The following is a 20,843-nucleotide window of genomic DNA, read 5'->3' as shown; positions in this document are numbered from 1 at the left end:
GGCAGGACGTTCATTTTTATAATGCTCATCCTGCCAATCCAAGAGAACCTCTGGGTGGCCCAGTTTGCAAGTTCCCTGCGCACTTTTTGTATTAAAGGGGTATAATTGATCGAGACCGCTGTCTGGAGGGAGACTGGGATTGAGACCCCTAAGTACTTAATATGTAAGGGATGCCAGGTAAACGGGAATTGGGGAGTCAGCAAAGCCTGCATGTCGGGGGTGAGGGAGATATTCAGGGCTGTTGATTTTGAAAAATTAATTTTAAAATTAGATAGTTTCCCGAAACGCAGGAATTCTTTCATAATGCTCGGGAGCGATATCATAGGTTTCGTGACAATCGCCAATAAGTCATCAGCAAAAAGCGCAAGTCTGTGGTTCTCTCCTCCAACTTTTAAGCCACTGATATCTGGATTAATTCTAATGGCTCTAGCCAGAGCCTCCATACATATCACGTATAAGAGGGGCGACAGTGGGCACCCCTGTCTTGTCCCATTGGCGATTGACACAGGATCGGATAGCATACCATTAATTCTTATTCGTGCAGTTGGTGACTTGTATAAAGCCAGGATTTTACCTAGGAACTGCTCTCCCAATCCCGCACACCGCAGGGTTTCCTCCATGAATGCCCAGTCCACCCGATCGAACGCCTTTTCGGCATCCGTGGAGAGGAGCATGGTCGGAGTCTTGGTAGATTGTGCATATGCTATCAGGTCGAAAACCCTGATTGTGTTGTCCCTAGCCTCTCTCCCGCGCACAAACCCCACCTGGTCAAGGTGTACTAGTTGTGGAACCATCCCGGCTAGGCGGTTTGCTAAAATTTTTGCATATAGCTTGACGTCCACATTGAGGAGCGAGATGGGGCGGTAGCTGGAAGGGAGGGCTGGGTCCTTGCCTTCTTTTGGCAGTACCGTAATATGGGCTTCAAGGGACTGGCCCGAGAAGGGGGAGGTCGGGGAAATCCCATTGCAGGCTTTTGTAAGTAGTGGGAGAAGGCGGTCTTGGAACGCTTTATAATAGGTTATGGTATAACCATCTGGGCCCGGACTTTTTCCGGAGGGTGATGATTTAAGTGCCAATCTCAGTTCGGTTTCTGTGAAGGGGTCGTTTAAGGCTGCGGTTATGTCAGGTGGGAGCCTAGGGAAATTTATTTCATTTAAATATGATCTAATCGCTGATTCATGAGCTAGGTGATCTCGTGGCGGCCCCTGTGATGAGAGGTTGTATAAGCCTGTGTAATATTTATGAAAGATCTCTGCAATTTCGTTGTTTTTGACGTGGGAAATACCCAAGGGGTCTTTCATCTCCGTTATATATGTTAGAGATCTCTGGGCTCTTAGTGCCCTTGCCAGTTGTTTACCTGGCTTGTTTCCCCATCTGAAGTATTTATGGCGGCAGCATCTGAAGGCTCTGCGGGTGCCCTCGTTCAATAGGCTGTTTAGAGAGGACCTAGCATTCTGCAATTCTAAAAGGACATCCGTGGTTAGAGAGGATTTATGTATTAATTCTAGATGTTTAATTTTATCTAGTAGGGCTTCCCTACATTCTGTTTTCTTCTTTTTTAGATATGAGCCGATTTGGATACATTTTCCCCGAATTACACATTTGTGGGCCTCCCATATCGTGACCGGTGACACTTCTTCATTTGAGTTCAGGAGTATGTATTCATCTATAGCTTCTGCTAACTGCTTCTTACAATCATCTTCACGAAGGAATTGTTCGTTAAAGCGCCATTGCCAGTGACGCGTGGGAGGATGTAGCAATGACAGTTCTAGTGTTATGGGGGCATGGTCTGAGCCCACTATCTGTCCAATTGATGCGTTAACCAGGAGGTCTAGGGATCTGTGGTTCAAGTAGAAATAGTCTATGCGTGTGTATGAGTTATGGGGGTGTGAGTAAAATGTGTAGTCAAGATCTCGGGGGTGCATTAGTCTCCATGTATCTATAAGCTGAAAATCCTGCATAAGCTTTTTGAACCGTCTGAGATCATTGGCTGAGGAGGAGGTCGAGTTCCTAGTTGAGTCTATCATGGGTTAAGAATTTAGTTTTTAACCTGTCCAAAGTACCACTAACTACAACAGAGATTGAAGTCTTGGCTAAAGGTTTATCCTTCGTCCCCACCGTCAAAGCAGATGCATTCCAGTGGAAGGTGGATACGTATAAACTCCATCGGACGTTACGTTTAAAAGAACATTTTGGTAAAACCACCCCTGCTGCTCCCACTGTGGATAAAGTGATCTTACCTGAACAGTTAAAAAAGATCGCCCCCCGGTCGAGGTTTGACCCCCCTTCCATTAGTCCCTCGGTGAGGACTTTTACCAGGATGATGGATCAGCTGGGTGCGGTGGAGTCGGTCCGCACACATACCAGGTATAATCTGTCCATGCCACAACAACTGGCTTTGAATAATCTGGCTAAAAGGAGGGACATAATTGTGCGTAATGCAGATAAGGGGGGTGCTGTAATTGTTCAGGACTTCCAAGACTATAGGTCTGAGTGCCTCAGACAGTTGGGGGATTCCAAGACTTATAAGCTCCTTGCCAAAAATCCTACTGTTGTATTTAAACAGGAGTTAGATATGATTCTGAATACTGCTGTTAGAGATGGGTACCTTGATGTGGAATTTAAACAAGCTTTGACGGTTGAGTACCCTGTGGTACCTTTGTTTTACACCCTACCGAAGGTGCACAAGGACCCTCTGCATCCTCCAGGACGACCTATTATTTCGTCCAGGGGGTCCTTGATGCACCCGGTGGCCGTGTATCTGGACACAATTTTGAATCCTTGTGTCCAGAGGTTGAAATCCTATTTAAGAGATACCACTACCCTTTTATCGATTCTTGATAATCTTTCAGGATTAAATGTACTGGATAATGATTGTGTCATGTGTACGGCGGACGTCACCAGCCTCTACACCTGTATCCCCCATGATGCAGGTGTGGAGGCGGTACGGTTGCTGATTTCAGGTGACACAGAATACATGGGTCCCCCCATTGAGTTTTTCATGATTTTGTTGACTTTTGTGTTAACTAGGAACTATTTCCTCTTTGAAGGTAAATTCTATCTACAGGTGGCAGGCTGTGCCATGGGGTCAGCAGTGGCCCCGGCATATGCCAATGCCTTTATGCATCACGTTGAACAGAACATGTTTTTCAGGGATGGTATTTTGAGATCTGAAGTGTTGGTATACAAACGCTACATTGACGATCTCCTGATTTTTTGGAACCAGGACAAAGAAAGTTTGGAGCAGGTGTTTGTGGACCACGCCCACAGTGGCAGTGTGGTCGGGTTCACGTACACCATGAGTACTGATAATGTACAATTCTTGGACGTCGCCATATCGAAGAGGGATGCTGCAATTAGCACTTCCTTATTCGTGAAAGCGACTGATAGAAATACATTATTGAGAAATGAAAGTTTCCATCCTACCCCCCTCCGTAAAGGGCTCCCTTATTCACAGTTATTACGTGTTAAAAGGATAACATCGAACCCTGAAGAGGTCCCCACCGCATTACAAGCCATGGTGGAAAAATTTATATCAAGGGGGTATTCTAGATGTGAATTGAATATTTTGAAAGAAAAAGTACTTGCCATGCCCCGTGAACAACTTTTGCAATCCAAATCAAGTCCGCCCGCAGATAACATGACCAAACGTGTTCCCTGGGTCAATCGATATTCAGTTGGGTCTGAGCACAAAACCAAAAAGGTTAAGCAGCTATGGCCTATGCTCTCCACTGATAAAGATTTGCCGCTTTTACACAATTCCAGGGTGCTCCCCAGTTACACCAGGGGGAGTAGCATCAAGGATAGAATTGTCAAATATGACATCACTGGTTGGGATAAGAAAAATCCAGGTCAGCACTTCTTGTCCAGAAAAAATGGATGCTTTCGGTGCCTTGGGTGCACCACGTGTAGGTCAATGGCAGTGGGGAACTTTTTTACACACCCTCATAAAGGTTATAAAATCTACATTAAGTTTCCCCTAACTTGTTCTTCATCTTACATTATTTACACCTTGACCTGCCCGTGCGGTTTGACCTATGTGGGGAAAACCCAGCGCACATTCAAGGAGCGCATGGCCCTACATATGTCTTCTATCCACCAAGCCCAATCCAGTGGACACAGTGACCAACCAGTGGCTCGCCACTGTTTACTATTCAAACACAGTGTGGCCTCTATACGTACTATGATCATTGATCACGTGCCTTTGTCCATTAGAGGGGGGAATAGGAATAAAGTTCTTCTCCAGAGAGAGAGCCGTTGGATTTTCTCCTTGGGGACTATGTCTCCTGGTGGTCTGAATGAGACGCTGGGGCTCCAGTGTTTCATTTAGTTCCACCTTGCTATACTGTAGGCCTGCTTTTGTAACATTTCAGGAATATATAGAAAGAATGTAATCATGTTGTCCAATGTATGCCCTTCTATTATGCTGTCTTGCGTCACATGTTATATATTATACGTAAATGCCTGCATAACATGCTTTATCCTACCTGTGTAGGGATATTTTCAGATTGAATGGATTGCTGTGCAAACGTTAATGCTATATTTTATGTTTTTTATACTATAGATCGTTGCCGATCGTTATTTTATTCAGTTTACTTATGTTTGTTTGTTGTTTCCATAGATACCGATTAGGTCATACTCTGCGCCCGTCCATTCTCCGTCTAGCATTGATGACGCGCATGTGGATCGTCCAATGGCGCGATGCGGCCTGTCCGGTCACGTGGTGCGGAAGAGCAGGTCAGTGAGAGTGACGTGCTCCCCGCCCGGTGTGTTACTGCAGGCTGATCGTGTTATGGGCTGACAGGTGTGCGGCGGGATGCTGACGGGGGAGGGTGAGTGTGTGGCCAATCGGGAGTGACATGGGGGGTGTGTTAAATGTTTGCTCTCTTGTATTTAATGTTGGTATTTTGTGCATGCTATTGTGTCCCTGATGACGGAGGTAACTCCGTAACGGCGTAGGACCGCTGCAATAAAGGACTTTTAAAATTTGAATCAAGCCTGTGAGAGTGCCGCCTTCTTCCTATGGTATATTGGATCTCCTATGCTCCTTGGATGGCACTGCAGCAAGTTACCTGATTACACAAGCAGAGTGCCGGGTAGATATGTTCCTATATATATATATATATATATATATCTAGTTGGTGGTGATGGAAATAATCACAGACACTTGAGATACTGCTTAAGTAGTATCTCAAGTGTCTGTGATTATTTTCTGTGAGTGCCACCACCATCACCGCCGGCACCCAGAGCTATTGTGGATATATTGTGAGTGCCAAGACCAAAGACATGTGTATATATATATATATATATATATATATATATATATTACTGTGCGGACTGGCACTCACCTAATGTAGTACTGGTAGGAAGGCGACACTCGTAGAACCTAATTTCAACAAAGAACCTCACAGACCCATACAGATGGCGCCGGCCTCTTCCTTGCAGCCTTCGGAAGAGGGCGTGCACGCACGAGACACTCGCACGCCCCATTCCAACGGAGCTCCCTGTCGCCGTCTTGTGCCTCCCCCGCTGACATCGCCGGTCCACCCGCCGAGATGAACCCCCCTAACCCTGCCTGTCTCCCTGAATCGGAGAGGGGCAGGGTCATGCTGCCGAGCCGCTGAGTGACTGGAATGCGCGTGCATGTGAGACTGATGGAGTCCCTCTCCGCCAGCGCTCGCCAGACCCTCCCCGCTGGCAAACACTGGGGGAGAGGGATAATGAAAGAGAGGGGCTCTATCTGTATGTCTTAAAGCTATGACTTTAAATGACAGTTTGTATTGCAGTTGGATTCCTCTGGGACAGGGTTAGGGGTAGTCCTTTCCCAAGAGAAGAGGTAGATGGGGAGGCGAAGCCTATCCTCTATCATAGCTGTAAATTACTACCCAGAGAGCGCAAGTACTCAACTGTAGAGCAGGAGTGCGTGGCAATTAAGTGGGCAGTGGAGTCCTTAAAATATTATTTGTTAGGATGAGAGTTTGTGCTGGTCACAGACCTTTGAAATGGATGCACACGAACAAGGAGGGGAATGCTTGTGTGACTCGTTGGGTTTTGGCCTTACAGCCACTTAAGTTTGAGGTGCGACCTCATTCTAGGAAATAGCCTCTCAATGCAGATGCCTTTTGCAGAAAGTTTGTAGGAGGAGGAAGCTGGCAAGGTGGGTGACCTCTGGAAATTGGTAGAGCAGCAGCAGGGCTAATGAGATCCAGTCCAAGTTTTCCAATGGTGTATTGTGAATCACAATCTGCTTATTATTAACAGCTGTTACTTCCTGTTATATGTTTGTCCAGAGCAGAGGGTCATTGCTCCCAATGCCTAAAAACGGCTGGGTGATAGGCCTGAAATGTGAGGATTATGTTAGGAGAGTATCCGTACTGTGAAACCTGTGGAAAATCTGCTATGCTCTAATTGAAGCATTGTCAAGCTGTTACCTTGAATGTTGTATACCTGCTGCAAATAAAGAACCAGACTATCTCTATCCAGTCTATATGATTCCTTGTCACTTTAAATTTTAGAAGGAGTGGATATTGGGGGTTATTCTGGTTCACTCGCAAAGGCACAATCACTCTCTAATGAACAAAACCATGTGCACTGCAGGTGGGACTGATGTAACATGTGCAGAGAGAGTTAGATTTGGGTGTTTTATGCAGGGTAAATACTGTCTGCTTTATTTTTACACTGCAATATAGATTTCAGTTTGAAGTACAAACCCCACCCAAATCTAACTCTCTCTGCACATGTTACATCAGCCCCACCTGCAGTGCATATGGTTCTGTCCATTAGAGAGTGATTGTGCCTTTGCGAATGAACCAAAATAACCCCCATTATCCTTTCAGATATACAGTATATGTGACATATTTTTGCTCACAAGGATACATCTAAGAAACATATCCAACATACAGACATATCTTACAGAAGACCCTTATATTATTATTACTTTGCCGTATTTTTTCCACACCTGCCTAAAACTTTTGCACAGTACTGTGTGTATATATATATATATATATATATATATATATATATATATATATGAAAGAGAGAGTGAGAAGGGCGCCTCCTAGTGCAATATATAGGTATGTTTTTTGTGCACTAGGAGGCGCCCTTCTCACTCTCTCTTTCAGATAATTTAAAGGGTTCAATCGGAACTAGAACCATTTGAAGGAGGAGCAGCCGCCCTAGAATAAGGGAGAAGTGCAGATGTTTTTGTAGAAAAGAACTCTATAAAACTATTCCTAAACTACTTCACAAACGACTGGGAACATATCAGGGAGTTTTTGACAGCGCTAGTACCACCACCTATCGTATATATATATATATATATATATATATATATATATATATATATATATATATTACTGGTTTCTTGTATACTGTTATTGAATATACTAAGTGAGAGTACAACCACATTTTATCTTTCTCTTAAGGCTGATGCAACTTTTTTGCCCAGATCTAAAATTTTAGAAAACCGTCAAGCAAGCAAAGAAAAAAAAAGAAAAAAAATACCAAGAGCAGATTTAAGTGTCCTGCCCACATTATCAGATGGGTGGAGCAATTACAGACAAGACTTGCTGCACTTTCTGGCATGTGCCTTTCTTTCATGCTCCTGGTCCAGTGATCCGAGGTCTGGTGAGTTACTGCACGTTTGTTCATATAGCCGTACAAAGTGAACGCGATACACACAATAAGATAACGAGTTCTGTTATGTTGCTTACACAATGAGGAAATAACTTCCTTATCAACTACAGTACAGAAAACTGATGGCCACCAGGACTACCTATTGGCTGTCTAATGTTATAGTTTGTTTTATTGAGGAACCTCATGTTCAAGAAAAGTGCTGATTTGATATTGCACAAATATTCTACACATATTAAAGGCTTAATGAAGCCACAAAACAAATTATCTTAATATGTATGCACAGATAGTAATGATTAATTCTTAGGCATGATTTTTTTTTATTATTTATGTTGGCGGTCATAAAATGATTGAAAATTTTAGCATATTACGCCCATGCTTCTGTATAATACAAGAGGAATGTTTATTTTTTATCAAGAAAATTTTAAACAAATGTACAAGCCACTAGAATATTGTCACTGAAATATACAAATCCCTACCTACAAATTCTAAATAAATGTTTTCTGCCTTGTTTAATATAGAAAATAATAACAATTATATTTGTAAACCAGGGGTGGCCAAACTGGTTCTTGAGATACATCCGTTCCCGTTTTCCAGAACATCGAGTTGGTGCACAGGTGTAGTCATTACTGCCTGTCACATTTTCAAACATGTGCTGCGTTCATTCCTAACTGACACATTCTACAGATCTACAGATAGTCTGCAAAACATGCTTTTAGTAAATCTCACAGGACCGGTTTAGCAGTAGCGCACGCAGGGGGGGTTTCTGAGTACCCAGAAACCCCCCTGGAATCTAAGGACACTAGGGTACAAGAATTTTAAAAATCTACCCTGGGGAACTGGAGATATCTGACTTCAACGGAGTGGTCCCCATCCAAGCCTGTTAATTGCTCTTCCCAGTCAGATATTTCAGGTTCTGTCTGACTTAGAGTTTTTCTGAGGGTATATTCCAAAAGCTGGGACTCTCCCCCTTTGATGGACACTAGTAGCTTGTCTCTACTGTTCCCAGAACCAGAGATATCAGCCTTCAAGCAGCTGGTTACTGCTCCAGCTCGACACACCTGGTATGTAGTTTTTATATACTCGTTGGCAGATTGCTCTGTCTCCTGAACTCTGATCCCCTAGTGCCCAATACCATTTAATAGACGGGATTCTCTAGTTTTTAATTCCATTAAAATCTAAGAAATCTATTTCCAGGAACTGGAGATATCTGCAGTCAAGCAAGTTGTCCTCCCACCAGAAAATTATGAATAATAAGTCCACTCCACTATACACCCCTCCTCTGCATATTAAACATCCTCTACCCTCCTGGAAGTTATGTATCAGGGCCCCTTCTTTCAGCCAAATGCCCCCTTCTCCCACCTCATCTCCCACCATCTGTGCAGTAAAGGGGTAATTAGTGGAAATTACTGATCCAGGCCCTACATGCTGAGCGGTTGATATAATACCCCCTACCACCCACGGCACATCAAAGCTTCCGCTCATAGCACCCCCCACCCCTACCGCTGGAGGATCGGTAGGGGCCCCAATACATTGCTATGCCCAGGGGTCTACACTGCTGTTAAATATATATATTATTATTATTTATATACATTTGGTCTATCTATAAGACTTTAACTGACTCGGCATATACTGGGTCACCTAAGTGTCCATCTCCGTGCTTTGCTCCACCCCTCTCTGGAAACCCCCTTCTGAAAATCCTGCGTTTGTCCCTGGTTTAGCCACACCTGCTTTATTCAATTGGTTCCCTTATGGAGTCCTCAAGGCAATACAACAGTCCAGGATTTCAGAGTATCCCTGCTTATGTACAGATGGTATAATCAAACTGACTGAGTTACTAATTATGTCACTTGTACCTACGCATAGCGACTAAAACTAAACCTGGACTGCTGGGATGCATTGAAGACTGCTTTAATCTATAGAACTCATATCCTTGTTCAGTATGTTTCCCTTCTGATATTTAAAAAGGCCTTTTTAATAGGGAATGAACCACTAGCCTGGCATGGTTTCAACTGATGTGACCAGCATGAAAAACTGGGGAATTATTAAAAAGCAGCCCTCACCTTTCTTCTGAACCCCTGGAGGCTGCAGACAGGAGCAGACACTGTAGAGCTGGTCATACATCAGAACGACCAGCTTGCGATTCTGATATTGAACTCCCTTGATTTCCCTTGAACTCCCCGACACTGCTGGACTCACGATTTGGTGCATTTTTGACACATGATGAGCCAACGATGCATCATACGATCCAGCTGCTGTGTACGATGGATTGTCTCATCACAGTGTCCGGGAAAATGCCAGTCAAATGACATGGGTCATACCATCCATCGAATGACTGATCGCATGTGCAAAAACACACTCAGGACCTGCACCCAATCACTACTGATCATATGTGCAGCACATATGATCTGAGGATCGACCACTCAACATGCGGGACCTTGCATCATACCTAAAAATCTCATGATGTGCACCAAAAAGCACACAATGCATCGCATGACCCATCAAAATCTTGCGTTCGGGCGTGAAATCATTCTGATGTATGGCCAGCTTAAAAATGTCCACAATGTTCCGACCATTGATGGTCCTATGTTCTGACCATTGATGGTCCTATGTTCTGTACTTTGATGTTTGTTCTAATGTTTATTTTAAAAACAAATATTTAGATTTTTTTTTTTTCAAGATCAGATTGGATATATTTGAAATATATGTTCTTACACCTAATTCAATCATAAAAAACCCCAGCAATTTCTAAATGTTTTTTGGAAAAAATATATTAGCCAGTTAAGGTGGTTAATAAATGAATATACAAAGTTCTATTACAAGCTAGAAAAACTTAAAGAAACCATGCTTACGCCCAGGGCCGCTGAGAGAGGGGGGGGGGGGGGGAGCGGGTACTAATTACCCGGGCTTGCTGGAGGGGCCCGGCAGGGGCACTGTTCTGACCCCCCCTCTTCCCCCTCCGTCTCTCCTGGGCAGCACTCACCTACAGCATGCAGGCTCATACATGCTGTAGGTATGTGCTGCTGCTGCTTGACTTTAAAGTATTTTTTTAAAACATTTTGGGGGCGTAGCCTAACCGTGGGAGGTGGCCACGCCTCCAGCAATTAGGCCACATCCCCAAAATTTTACCGGGGCCCGACATACCTCTTGGCGGCCCTGCTTACGCCAATCATGATGTTAACCGGATCAGCATCCTTAATCGATAGTTCTGCTTTGTTTGTTCAAATATACAGCATGCAATTGTGCCAGATCTCTTATAAAACCTCTGCATTCTGTATTAATTTCATATTTCTTCATCACTTCTTAGCAGCATTGATGGCTGCACCGACAACATTCACTCCTGTTGTATCTTTGACCCCCTGCTTGTATTTTGCAGAGGCCATGGGTCAGCAACAAGCAATCAGCTCATCTCCAGAAGAAATAGATGAGTCAGCTGTTCTAGTGGGACGATTGGAAGACTTTAAACTATCAAAGAGGATCAGAGTCACAGTGAATGATAGAGAAGTAGTAATATTTAACCACCTGGGGAAATATCATGCCCTGGATCTCCGCTGTTACCGTAAGCACATTTTATAAACAGTGACAATATTTACCGCAAGTTATAGAAAGTAGTAATGAAACAATCTTCTGGACTTATTATTATTACAGATGCTGGAGGCCCATTACATCTCGGAGAAATTGAGGTAACTTTGTTTAGTGACGCAAGATTGTTTACACTTGCAAGTAAAAAAACCATCTGTGATTATGGGAGTCCTACCATTTGCATAATCATACAGTATATTCAGTCGAGAGCACCAGGGCCAACAATAGGGGGGTGCTGTGGGAACAGCGCTGTCCCGGGCTCCAGCCACTGGAAGGGCCCAGGCAGCTCATTTTGCCCACGCACCCCCCCCCCCTCCCCGATTGCCTCCGCTGCGCTCAGTTGGCTGAACAAAGCAGGTCCTGGAGCGCAGGCTTATTCAACCAAGGACGCTGGCAGCCAATTAAAATGCTGCACCGGCTTTTGAGCCAATCAGAGCTCATGTACTGGCAACCGGTATGCAATCTCTGATTGTCTCACCAGCCGGTGCTGCATTTTAATTGGCCTTCGGCATCCTGAGTTGAAGTCAAGTCAGGAGGGTTGGGGCCCGGACTGGAAATGAGTCCTGGGCCCCAAAATTCCTGATGGCAGCCCTGGAGAGCACTACAAATGGGGGCAGATGTATGGGGGCAGATGTATTAAGTTTAGTGAAGTGATAAAGTGAAAGGTGGTACTGCAGCAGCCAATCCAATTTGAACTGTCCTTTTTCAAACCCAGGGCCAGATACACTATGCGATTTTGGGCCGATTTCATCCGATTTGGCACTTTGGGCCGAAAACTGTGTGAAATCGGGCCAAAATCGCAGGACCGGATCAGGGAGGTTGAACGGTCATCACATAAGATCACATCTGACCTCCCTGCATATATGCCTGACCTGGGGAGCAGTGGGACCGGTGGGGGAGCATTGGGGCGGGTGGGGGATCAGTGGGGCGGGCGGTCATCATTATCTGCAGGACCCCGGGGCGTGCATCGGGCGGCGAGTCCTGACCTGGCCGGGCAGTGAATGCAGATATCATCAGAGGGACGGCCAGTGCAGTGGCGGGCATTCGATTTTTAAAATAGCCTGTCAAATGACTGGCCGTTCTCTGATTGGCTGAAAGCTCTCTCAGCCAATCAGAGAATGGTCAGTCATTTGACAGGTTATTTTAAAAATCGAATGCCCGCCACTGCACTGCCCACTGACTGACCCGGCCAGGTCAGGACTCGCCGCCCGCTAGTGAAAGCACTCGCCGCCAGCTGCACGCCCCGGTGTCCCGCAGATGATGATGACCGCCCACCCGACCCCTGCAAGCGATTTATCACATGTAAAAAATGGCCCATCGAGTGTCAAATTGTATGTGAGCCTCCCGTGGGGAGCTGCTGGGTGGCTCACAGGAGAATTGGGTCTGACTTGTCCTAAGGACTGGGCTGGGCTGACTTACACTTGCAACGTCCAAGAACCCGAAAGGAGGTGCCCACCTGCGTTCACATGGAACGTCCAGCGGTTTCCTGGACCCACGCATGCTAACACCCTGTTAGTCTGTTTCAATGGATTTATATTTTATAAACCTCATCATGTTTGGGAACTGTCAGTAAATGTCTTTACAGTGAACAGCAAATCATCTCAAATAAACGTTTTGGTTGTTCTGTAACCAGAAAATATCGAATGGTAAAACAGATACACTACTATCTGATAAAACAAATTCACCACACAGCAGTTTTGTGTAGAATTTTGTTTTGTTTTGTAGGATTAGGGCCCAAGTATTTATAGTCATTGACCTTACAGTATTTTACCTAGATATTGCTACAAAATGCAATTATACCACGAATGTGTTTATAAAAATGTTGACAGTCAAGTCAGTACATTTGATAGGATTGCCAGTAATTCATTGTACAATACATGATGTACCTGAGGTTAGTGTAGGACATTGTGTACACACAATATCAGTAAATTGCTAGGTGGATATTGATGGGGGGGGGGGTCTGTTACGAAATGTTATTTTCCAGTTATATTACAGAATCTGGATAGATAAGTGGTGGTGGTGAGGGAGATACGGACTTAACAGGAAAGAAAGTTATGAGGGTTTCTTATCTCACTGCCCAGACTCAAGCAATGATGCTCATGTGTGTAATCTCTAGTAACATGCTTCAGCTGAGTATGTTCTACACATGTCCAGTAGCAGCCTATGACATAGACGTCAGATGCTGTGACAAGTACTGTACATGTGGGTGGGATATTCCAAGTTAAACAACTTTACAAATGTTATCTTAAATTTGTTCTTTATTTAAATCTCACAACATTTATATAATGATTTTTCAAGTCTTGAATACCAATATCAACGCCTGATATAAGATATACTTCAACACATTTGGCAATGCTATCCACTTACCCTTTTCTACAAATTAGACATTACCAATTTTGGTGCTCAAGGCTAAGGGGTAAAGGTCTTAAATATGAAAAGAGATGGCTGATAGCATCCAATCAAATTCTGCCTATCATTTCTTTATTGCATCCTGGAAAATGTTAGCCAGAATATGATTGGTTACTATGAGTAACATCTTTTTATTTTTAGAACCTTTGGTAAATTTACCCCTAACAGTGTACAGTAGGTATTATTGGGGATGCGGTCATTTGGTCTACTGCATTATGGTAGAAAGTCATTAGGTCGAATCCATTAGGTCGACATGCTAAAAGGTCGACATGACTCTAGGTCGACATGGGAAAAGGTCGACATGATTCTAGTTCGAAAGGTCATTAGTTCGACAGGTCATTAGTTCGACAAGGTCATTAGTTCGACATTGTCTATGTCGACATTCACAAGGTCGACATGGAGTTTTTCACTGTTTTTTGAGCCAACATGTGCCGACAGGCGGTATTTCATGCCCTACCATCCACTAGGGCGTGGTGGGAGAATAAAATAGTGTGCCGAGCGTAGCGAGGCACCGTGCCCGACGCATAGCGAGCGCAGCGAGCGATGCGAGGGGATGCAGTGCACTTTAAACTGTGTCCATGTCGACTGTGTTGACATTCAGGTAAAAAAACAGTGAAAAACCCCATGTCGACCTTGTGAATGTCGACATAGACAATGTCGAACTAATGACCTTGTCGAACTAATGACCTGTCGAACTAATGACCTTTCGACCTAGAATCATGTCGACCTTTTCCCATGTCGACCTAGAATCATGTCGACCTTTTAGCATGTCGACCTAATGGATTCGACCTAATGACTTTCTACCATAATGCAATAGACCAAATGATCCCAACCCGTATTATTGATATCCAGGCTTCAGCACAGATGATTACCTCAAAATAATTGAGGTACTAATTTAGTCACCTGTTCTCAGGAAGTAATTTCACTAAAACTTGGACTTTTATGCTGGGTACAAACTGGCCGACATATCGGCCATTCAACTGAACAGATACATCGATGGATCATCGGCAAGTTATATATTGGCAGATATATGTCTGTAAACTGCATTGGTCACAGACATAGGAGGTCATTGTGGTTCACACGCAAAGCTGCAAAATTTGCAGCTTTGGGTGTGCTTTAAATGCCGCCCGCATGAACGCCCGCCCACCACATGCACCGTGAATGATCATGTGCGTATGCGAATGGATGTTTTCCATTCGCAGCTTTTGTGCGGGGAGGAAATAATTTGATAATTTCTACAGTGGACGCAGATCTGAGACACTCTCTGGTGCCTTATATCTGCATGCTTCCTGTATGGGAAGAGGGAGGCAGCTATCCACTGGCGTCAGCTGCACGCCCCCAGCACCTGTGTCGTCACCTAGTTACCATGGGAACACCCAGCATTTTCATGGGAATATCCATGAAATCCTAGGCATTCCCATGGGCCCAGCCCCTCACCGCTGGCCCCCGCCCACACTGTCCTGAGCGAACGGATCGGCGACTATGCAAGTCACCGAGTTCATTCGCCCAGGGACCCTGCACATGCGCATACATCAGTATGCATATGCGCAGATTGAAAACATCGCTCCCTCGAGCGATTCATTCAGAATGACCCCCATATTGTGTTGGTAGTGCAACACAGCGGTTGACAAAGATATCTATCTCCGCATTGTTCTTAATGTAAGGAATGATCCGACGACTGCCTGTACGCCCACACCAGGAGCCGGTGGTGATTAACAGCTCATTTACATGTGTCCGTCCGGTTGTGATGTCAATTACAATGAATTGGGAAGCGTATATAGAGGACACGCTGCCCAACCCGTCCAGGAGTATTGATCGGCAGATATATCTTGTAGTGTTTACCCAGCTTTAGTGTGCTTTGAGGGCTGATGTTGGGAATGCCTGTATACTGTACATTTATCTTATGATTACTTGAGCATCTGCCAGTATACGCTGTAAAATTATACAAAGATAGCAACTTGGTAAAATCAAGTTTAATAAAAAAAAAAAATCTGGCAAAATTATTATTTGCTTATATCCAAAATTTGCAGGATCTCAGCTCTGATTTTTCCACCCTCCTCCTTTATGTACTGTAACAGCGGGTAGTAAAACATAGTAAGTGAAATATAGTCAGGGCAGGGCCGGCTCTACCATTAGGTAGCTTTAGGCAGCTGCCTAGGGCGCCGGGATCTGGGGGGGCGCCACCAAGTCTGCCTGTCAAAATATCAAGGATGTCTATGAGGATCCTTGTTGAGCTTAATACAGGTGGCGGCTGTGGAACTTCTAAGACCTAGCTTCCATACTTTACCTTGAGGCATACTTCCCTACTTTGCTGTCCCCTGTACCCTGTTGTGGGTGGCAAAGGGAGGCCTCCAGAGAAAGCAGGGGACTCGCACACCTTCCCAGGGGGCTGGGAGGACCACACGATTTATGGGAGCCTCCCTGCCAATCCAGAATGTTAGACAAGTATGCTTTAAGGGGTTGGAAAGTGGGTATTGGTGGCAGTATGGAGGGGGGGGGGGGGGGGGCAGTAGGTTGATGTTTCGCCTAGGGTGCTGAGAAGCCTTATGGTGTGTACACACAGTACTTTTTGCCTTTCAATGTTGACGATATAGTCAACATCGGATCGGAATCGGATGCAGATAGTAAGGGTTTTAACCCTTCACATCCCGATACTATTCCAATGCGCGTTCACGTATCGCAAGGCAGAAAGTCTTGTCTGCCTTGACTATATAGTGCAGATCTGCACTGTATAGTCAGACTTGTATGCAAATCGGATGTGCCTTCAGATACTATCCACGATTCGATCTGATCGGATCGTGGATAGTATCTGAAGGCACATCTGACCGTGTGTACACACCATTACACCGGCCCTGAGTCAGGGAGCTCAACAGTTCAAATTTTGGAGTTTTAGTAATGGTGTAGTTTTTTTTTTAAGAGAGGAGGCTCCTATAGGGCCCCCTCTTCTCCGGAAAAACATGGCTCCAGGACCACATTCTGTCAAGGTCGCAGCTCGCAACCAGGTCACCTGGGGCAAGGCAGTAAAGTGCAGCTCCTAGCAGCCATGACCTTTTGGAAGGAAGGGCTGCTGGGAACCGTAGTTTATCCTTATTTTTTTCCACTGCAGAGGATTTATTAGGTCCCCCCTCTCAAAGGGCCAGATGCACTAGTTTCAAAAGTGATAAAATCGGGAGTGATAAACAACCAACCAGTCAGCTCCTGTCTGACATTTTTCAATCACACTGTGACATGGCAGGTCACAGCGGATTGGTTGGTTGTTTATCACTCTTCATTTTATCACTTTTAAAGCTTAGTGTATCTGGCCCAAAGTACTTTCTATCTCAGCTCTGCTCAAGTGTTTCCATCTGACTTGGGAGTCTATTTACAGGATGCCGATAAAGTGGATAGAGAGTACCAAACAACCAGCTTCTAACTATAATTTTTAAAACACCACCTGTGACATGCCAGTTAGGTGCTCATATCTCCTGGCACTGTATCTCCATCCAAGTTTTAGTTTCCACAAACTTGAAAATCACCATTTCTAAGGCGACTGTATGATGTTTGTGTTTCAGCAAGTGTGCTCTACTGTATTTTTCCCTTTGTGTGATACTGCCAGTAGTAGTTATTGTTGCTAGTTATTGCCTCAGCTGGTTTGGATTGTTGTTATGGAATTATTACAAAAGAATGGCAATCATTGAGAAGTAACAGTTGCATCCATACCTCCCAACATCTGTAGCTTCGCCGGCGGGATTTCAGTGTGCAAAATGTGGCAGCCTGGCCTGTCATCAGGGGACATGGCCTATAAATCGCATCACTCCCGCAAGGCTACGTCCCCTTTTTTGACACTGAGTGGGCATGGCCTGGACTCTAAAAGCTGCTGGACATTCCCCCTGACCCTCTGTAATAGATCCTGTGCGCCTTCTACTTTTTTGATTGTAGGCCAAAAGCAAGTTGACTGACATTAAGCCGGCATTTGTGGGTGGTAACTGGCCATATTCTGGGAGATATAGAAAAAAATGGGTTTTTGTGTGTTGCGCAATCAATTAGCTGCTGGCACAGGGCTTGTCAGGCCCTAATTAGTAACCAAGAAAAAAGAAGAAATATGTGCCAGCGCTTGCTGTTTCAGTAATTACACGGTTCTCCTTAAAAATATATTTAATTAACGTATAAAACAAATACATACATACATTTAATATGAAAATAAAAATAAATATGGAAATAAAAATGAATGCTGGTGAATCATTTATCGCTCGAGAATATTCTCATAAATAATAAAGTCCCGAATTGGGGGGAATTGTAAGCTGACTTTATATTACCATCCAATCCGTCTGGTATGATTTTGTGTCCAGAATCTGTGACATCAATGGTTCTGTGGTGCCTTATGTTTTCAAAGGCTCAAGGTTCCCTTGTGGTGACTTTTCCTCCTCTGTATGGATTTTTAGGGATAAAGCAAAACCCAAAAGATTTTTCATCCAATGCGACAAAGGGGCGTCTGTAGGGTGTTGAACCAGGTCACTTTTGGGGATGGAGTCAGCAAAGTTGTATACAGCTCAACGCGTTTCCCCGGAATATCCTCCTCCGGCTTCCTCAGGAGCAAGTGTGATGTTTGGGCAGCCAGTTTCAGGCTTTATACCTGTGCTGCTGATTGGATTAATGATTCACAGGTGCACCAGACTCATTGCATAATAAAAAACACATTTTTTACCTAGAGAACCGTGTATAAAATAACACTTCTAAATATTGTATTTTGTCAGGAGGCAATCCTTAAACTAAATATTTAAAATTCATATATAAAACCTTTTATTAAGGGAGACAAATAATTGCGGACATCTGTATCTATGGGTCACATGACCCGGAAGTGAAGTGTGATACATATCGAGATCTATATCGGCAAAAGATAGCCAAATGGTGGACAGTTGGTGCAGATGCACGGGCTCGGTGACTGGTCTTACCAGTCACCGGGGGGGACTCCCTGACAGGTAAGACCAGTCACCGAGCCCGTGCATCTGCACCAACTGTCCACCATTTGGCTATCTTTTGCCGATATAGATCTCGATATGTATCACACTTCACTTCCGGGTCATGTGACCCATAGATACAGATGTCCGCAATTATTTGTCTCCCTTAATAAAAGGTTTTATATATGAATTTTAAATATTTAGTTTAAGGATTGCCTCCTGACAAAATACAATATTTAGAAGTGTTATTTTATACACGGTTCTCTAGGTAAAAAATGTGTTTTTTATTATGCAATGAGTCTGGTGCACCTGTGAATCATTAATCCAATCAGCAGCACAGGTATAAAGCCTGAAACTGGCTGCCCAAACATCACACTTGCTCCTGAGGAAGCCGGAGGAGGATATTCCGGGGAAACGCGTTGAGCTGTATACAACTTTGCTGACTCCATCCCCAAAAGTGACCTGGTTCAACACCCTACAGACGCCCCTTTGTCGCATTGGATGAAAAATCTTTTGGGTTTTGCTTTATCCCTAAAAATCCATACAGAGGAGGAAAAGTCACCACAAGGGAACCTTGAGCCTTTGAAAACATAAGGCACCACAGAACCATTGATGTCACAGATTCTGGACACAAAATCATACCAGACGGATTGGATGGTAATATAAAGTCAGCTTACAATTCCCCCCAATTCGGGACTTTATTATTTATGAGAATATTCTCGAGCGATAAATGATTCACCAGCATTCATTTTTATTTCCATATTTATTTTTATTTTCATATTAAATGTATGTATGTATGTGTTTTATACGTTAATTAAATATATTTTTAAGGAGAACCGTGTAATTACTGAAACAGCAAGCGCTGGCACATATTTCTTCCATTTTCTGGGAGAGTCAGGGAAAATGCAGGCCAGCCCAGGCATTTCAGGGAAGGTGTGTGACATCAGCTCCAGCCCAGATCACCTGTTCCTATTGCACCTGCCCAGTAAGTCCTGGGCTACGTACAGACTGCACACACTGGAAACATCATTTGATGATGAGTGGCTTGCAAACAGACTTGCAGCTAATTGCAGGGCTGCAAAGTTTTCACAATCTTATCGCAGCCTTGCACAGGGCGGGCTTTAACTCTGGCTGGGCGGCGTATACCGAACGCAGGGCTCTGCAAAGTAGCAGCTGTGCGATCAGGTCTGAATAACCCCTAAGACTTTTAGACCAGAAAATAGCATTTTTCCCTGATCTGCATAGACTGCTAATGTGTCTCTGTTATTTGCAGGATATCGATGGAAAGGCCTGTGTTACTTGCCCCTGGCACAAGTACAAAATCTCTTTGGAAAATGGAGAGGGTCTGTATGAAGGAATCAACCCCCAAGATCCTAAAAGAACCAAAAAGTGGTTCTCAAAAGGGGTAAAGCAAAGGACCCACAAAGTGACTGTTAGAGATGGTGCGGTGTATGTAACACTGTCAGATGCTACTACTACTACCTACGACTCTGATTTCTATGCAAAAGAAAAGTTTAACGACGAAGACTGCCCTGATCCGAAAACATAAGCTTATAATGGCTGTTATTAATTCTATTTAATTATTTATTTGCTGCTTTCTTCTTTTATGTATTGGAATTTGTTACTCATAGAAATATATGTTTGTCATAATATCACTGGTCATCAACGCATTATTTTATCAGTTCCGTTGGCCCAGCACTAGTTACACAGTGGCAAAAATCACTGGGAAAATGCCTGCCATGGCCAATTTCTAATGATTCGCACATGCACAATAGAGGTGTCCCTATACTGCACCACCAGGGAGCAGGGGTACCAATCAGAACCTGCCCATGTGCCCCGTCTCTTGTAAAGCACCTCTGCATGTTTGTGTTATTAATGTACCCTGTATTGTAATATGCCATTCAACTTTATCTCATTATTAAACTTATGCTTGAATGTTTACTAATTATCTAGTTAGCTCAGGGTTGCCGACCCTCCCGGAATTCCCGGGAGTCTCCCGAAAATCGGGTCCCCCGGAAGGGTGGGCAACCCTCCCGGAATCTGGGGGACCCCCCTGAGCCCCCCGAATCGCGGCATGTAAATGCCGCAATCCGCGGGTCTCAGAGAAGGGGGCGGAGCTAAAATGGCACAATCATGTCATTTTAGCCCCGCCCCCTCCATGGAGATCAGTCATTTCTCCTATTTCCCGTAATGGGGGCGGGGCTTAATGACGTCACAGTCAAGCCCCGTGATCGGCGAGGTGGCGGGGAGCTCCATTGGAAGGGGACGCCTGAGCAGCTCATG

At 44.4% G+C, this 20,843-nt stretch overlaps 1 protein-coding gene across 1 annotated transcript in view; it reads left to right on the top strand.

Annotated features, from left to right (window-relative positions):
* Positions 1-20,215, top strand: part of RFESD (Rieske Fe-S domain containing) — a 53,085-nt gene extending 32,870 nt beyond the window's left edge. Inside the window, exons 4-7 of the mRNA XM_083151760.1 lie at positions 7,425-7,626; positions 11,009-11,191; positions 11,281-11,315; positions 19,834-20,215. Coding sequence (XP_083007886.1) covers positions 11,014-11,191; positions 11,281-11,315; positions 19,834-20,109 — 489 coding nt within the window. The 5' untranslated portion in view covers positions 7,425-7,626; positions 11,009-11,013 and the 3' untranslated portion in view covers positions 20,110-20,215. The remainder of the gene's footprint in view (positions 1-7,424; positions 7,627-11,008; positions 11,192-11,280; positions 11,316-19,833) is intronic.
* Positions 20,216-20,843: the final 628 nt, after the last annotated feature.

Source organism: Crinia signifera, chromosome 1 (genome assembly GCF_055691185.1).
Source record: "Crinia signifera chromosome 1, ASM5569118v1, whole genome shotgun sequence".
Classification (NCBI taxonomy): Eukaryota; Metazoa; Chordata; class Amphibia; order Anura; family Myobatrachidae; genus Crinia; species Crinia signifera.
This window is presented reverse-complemented; position numbering and strand designations above follow the sequence as displayed.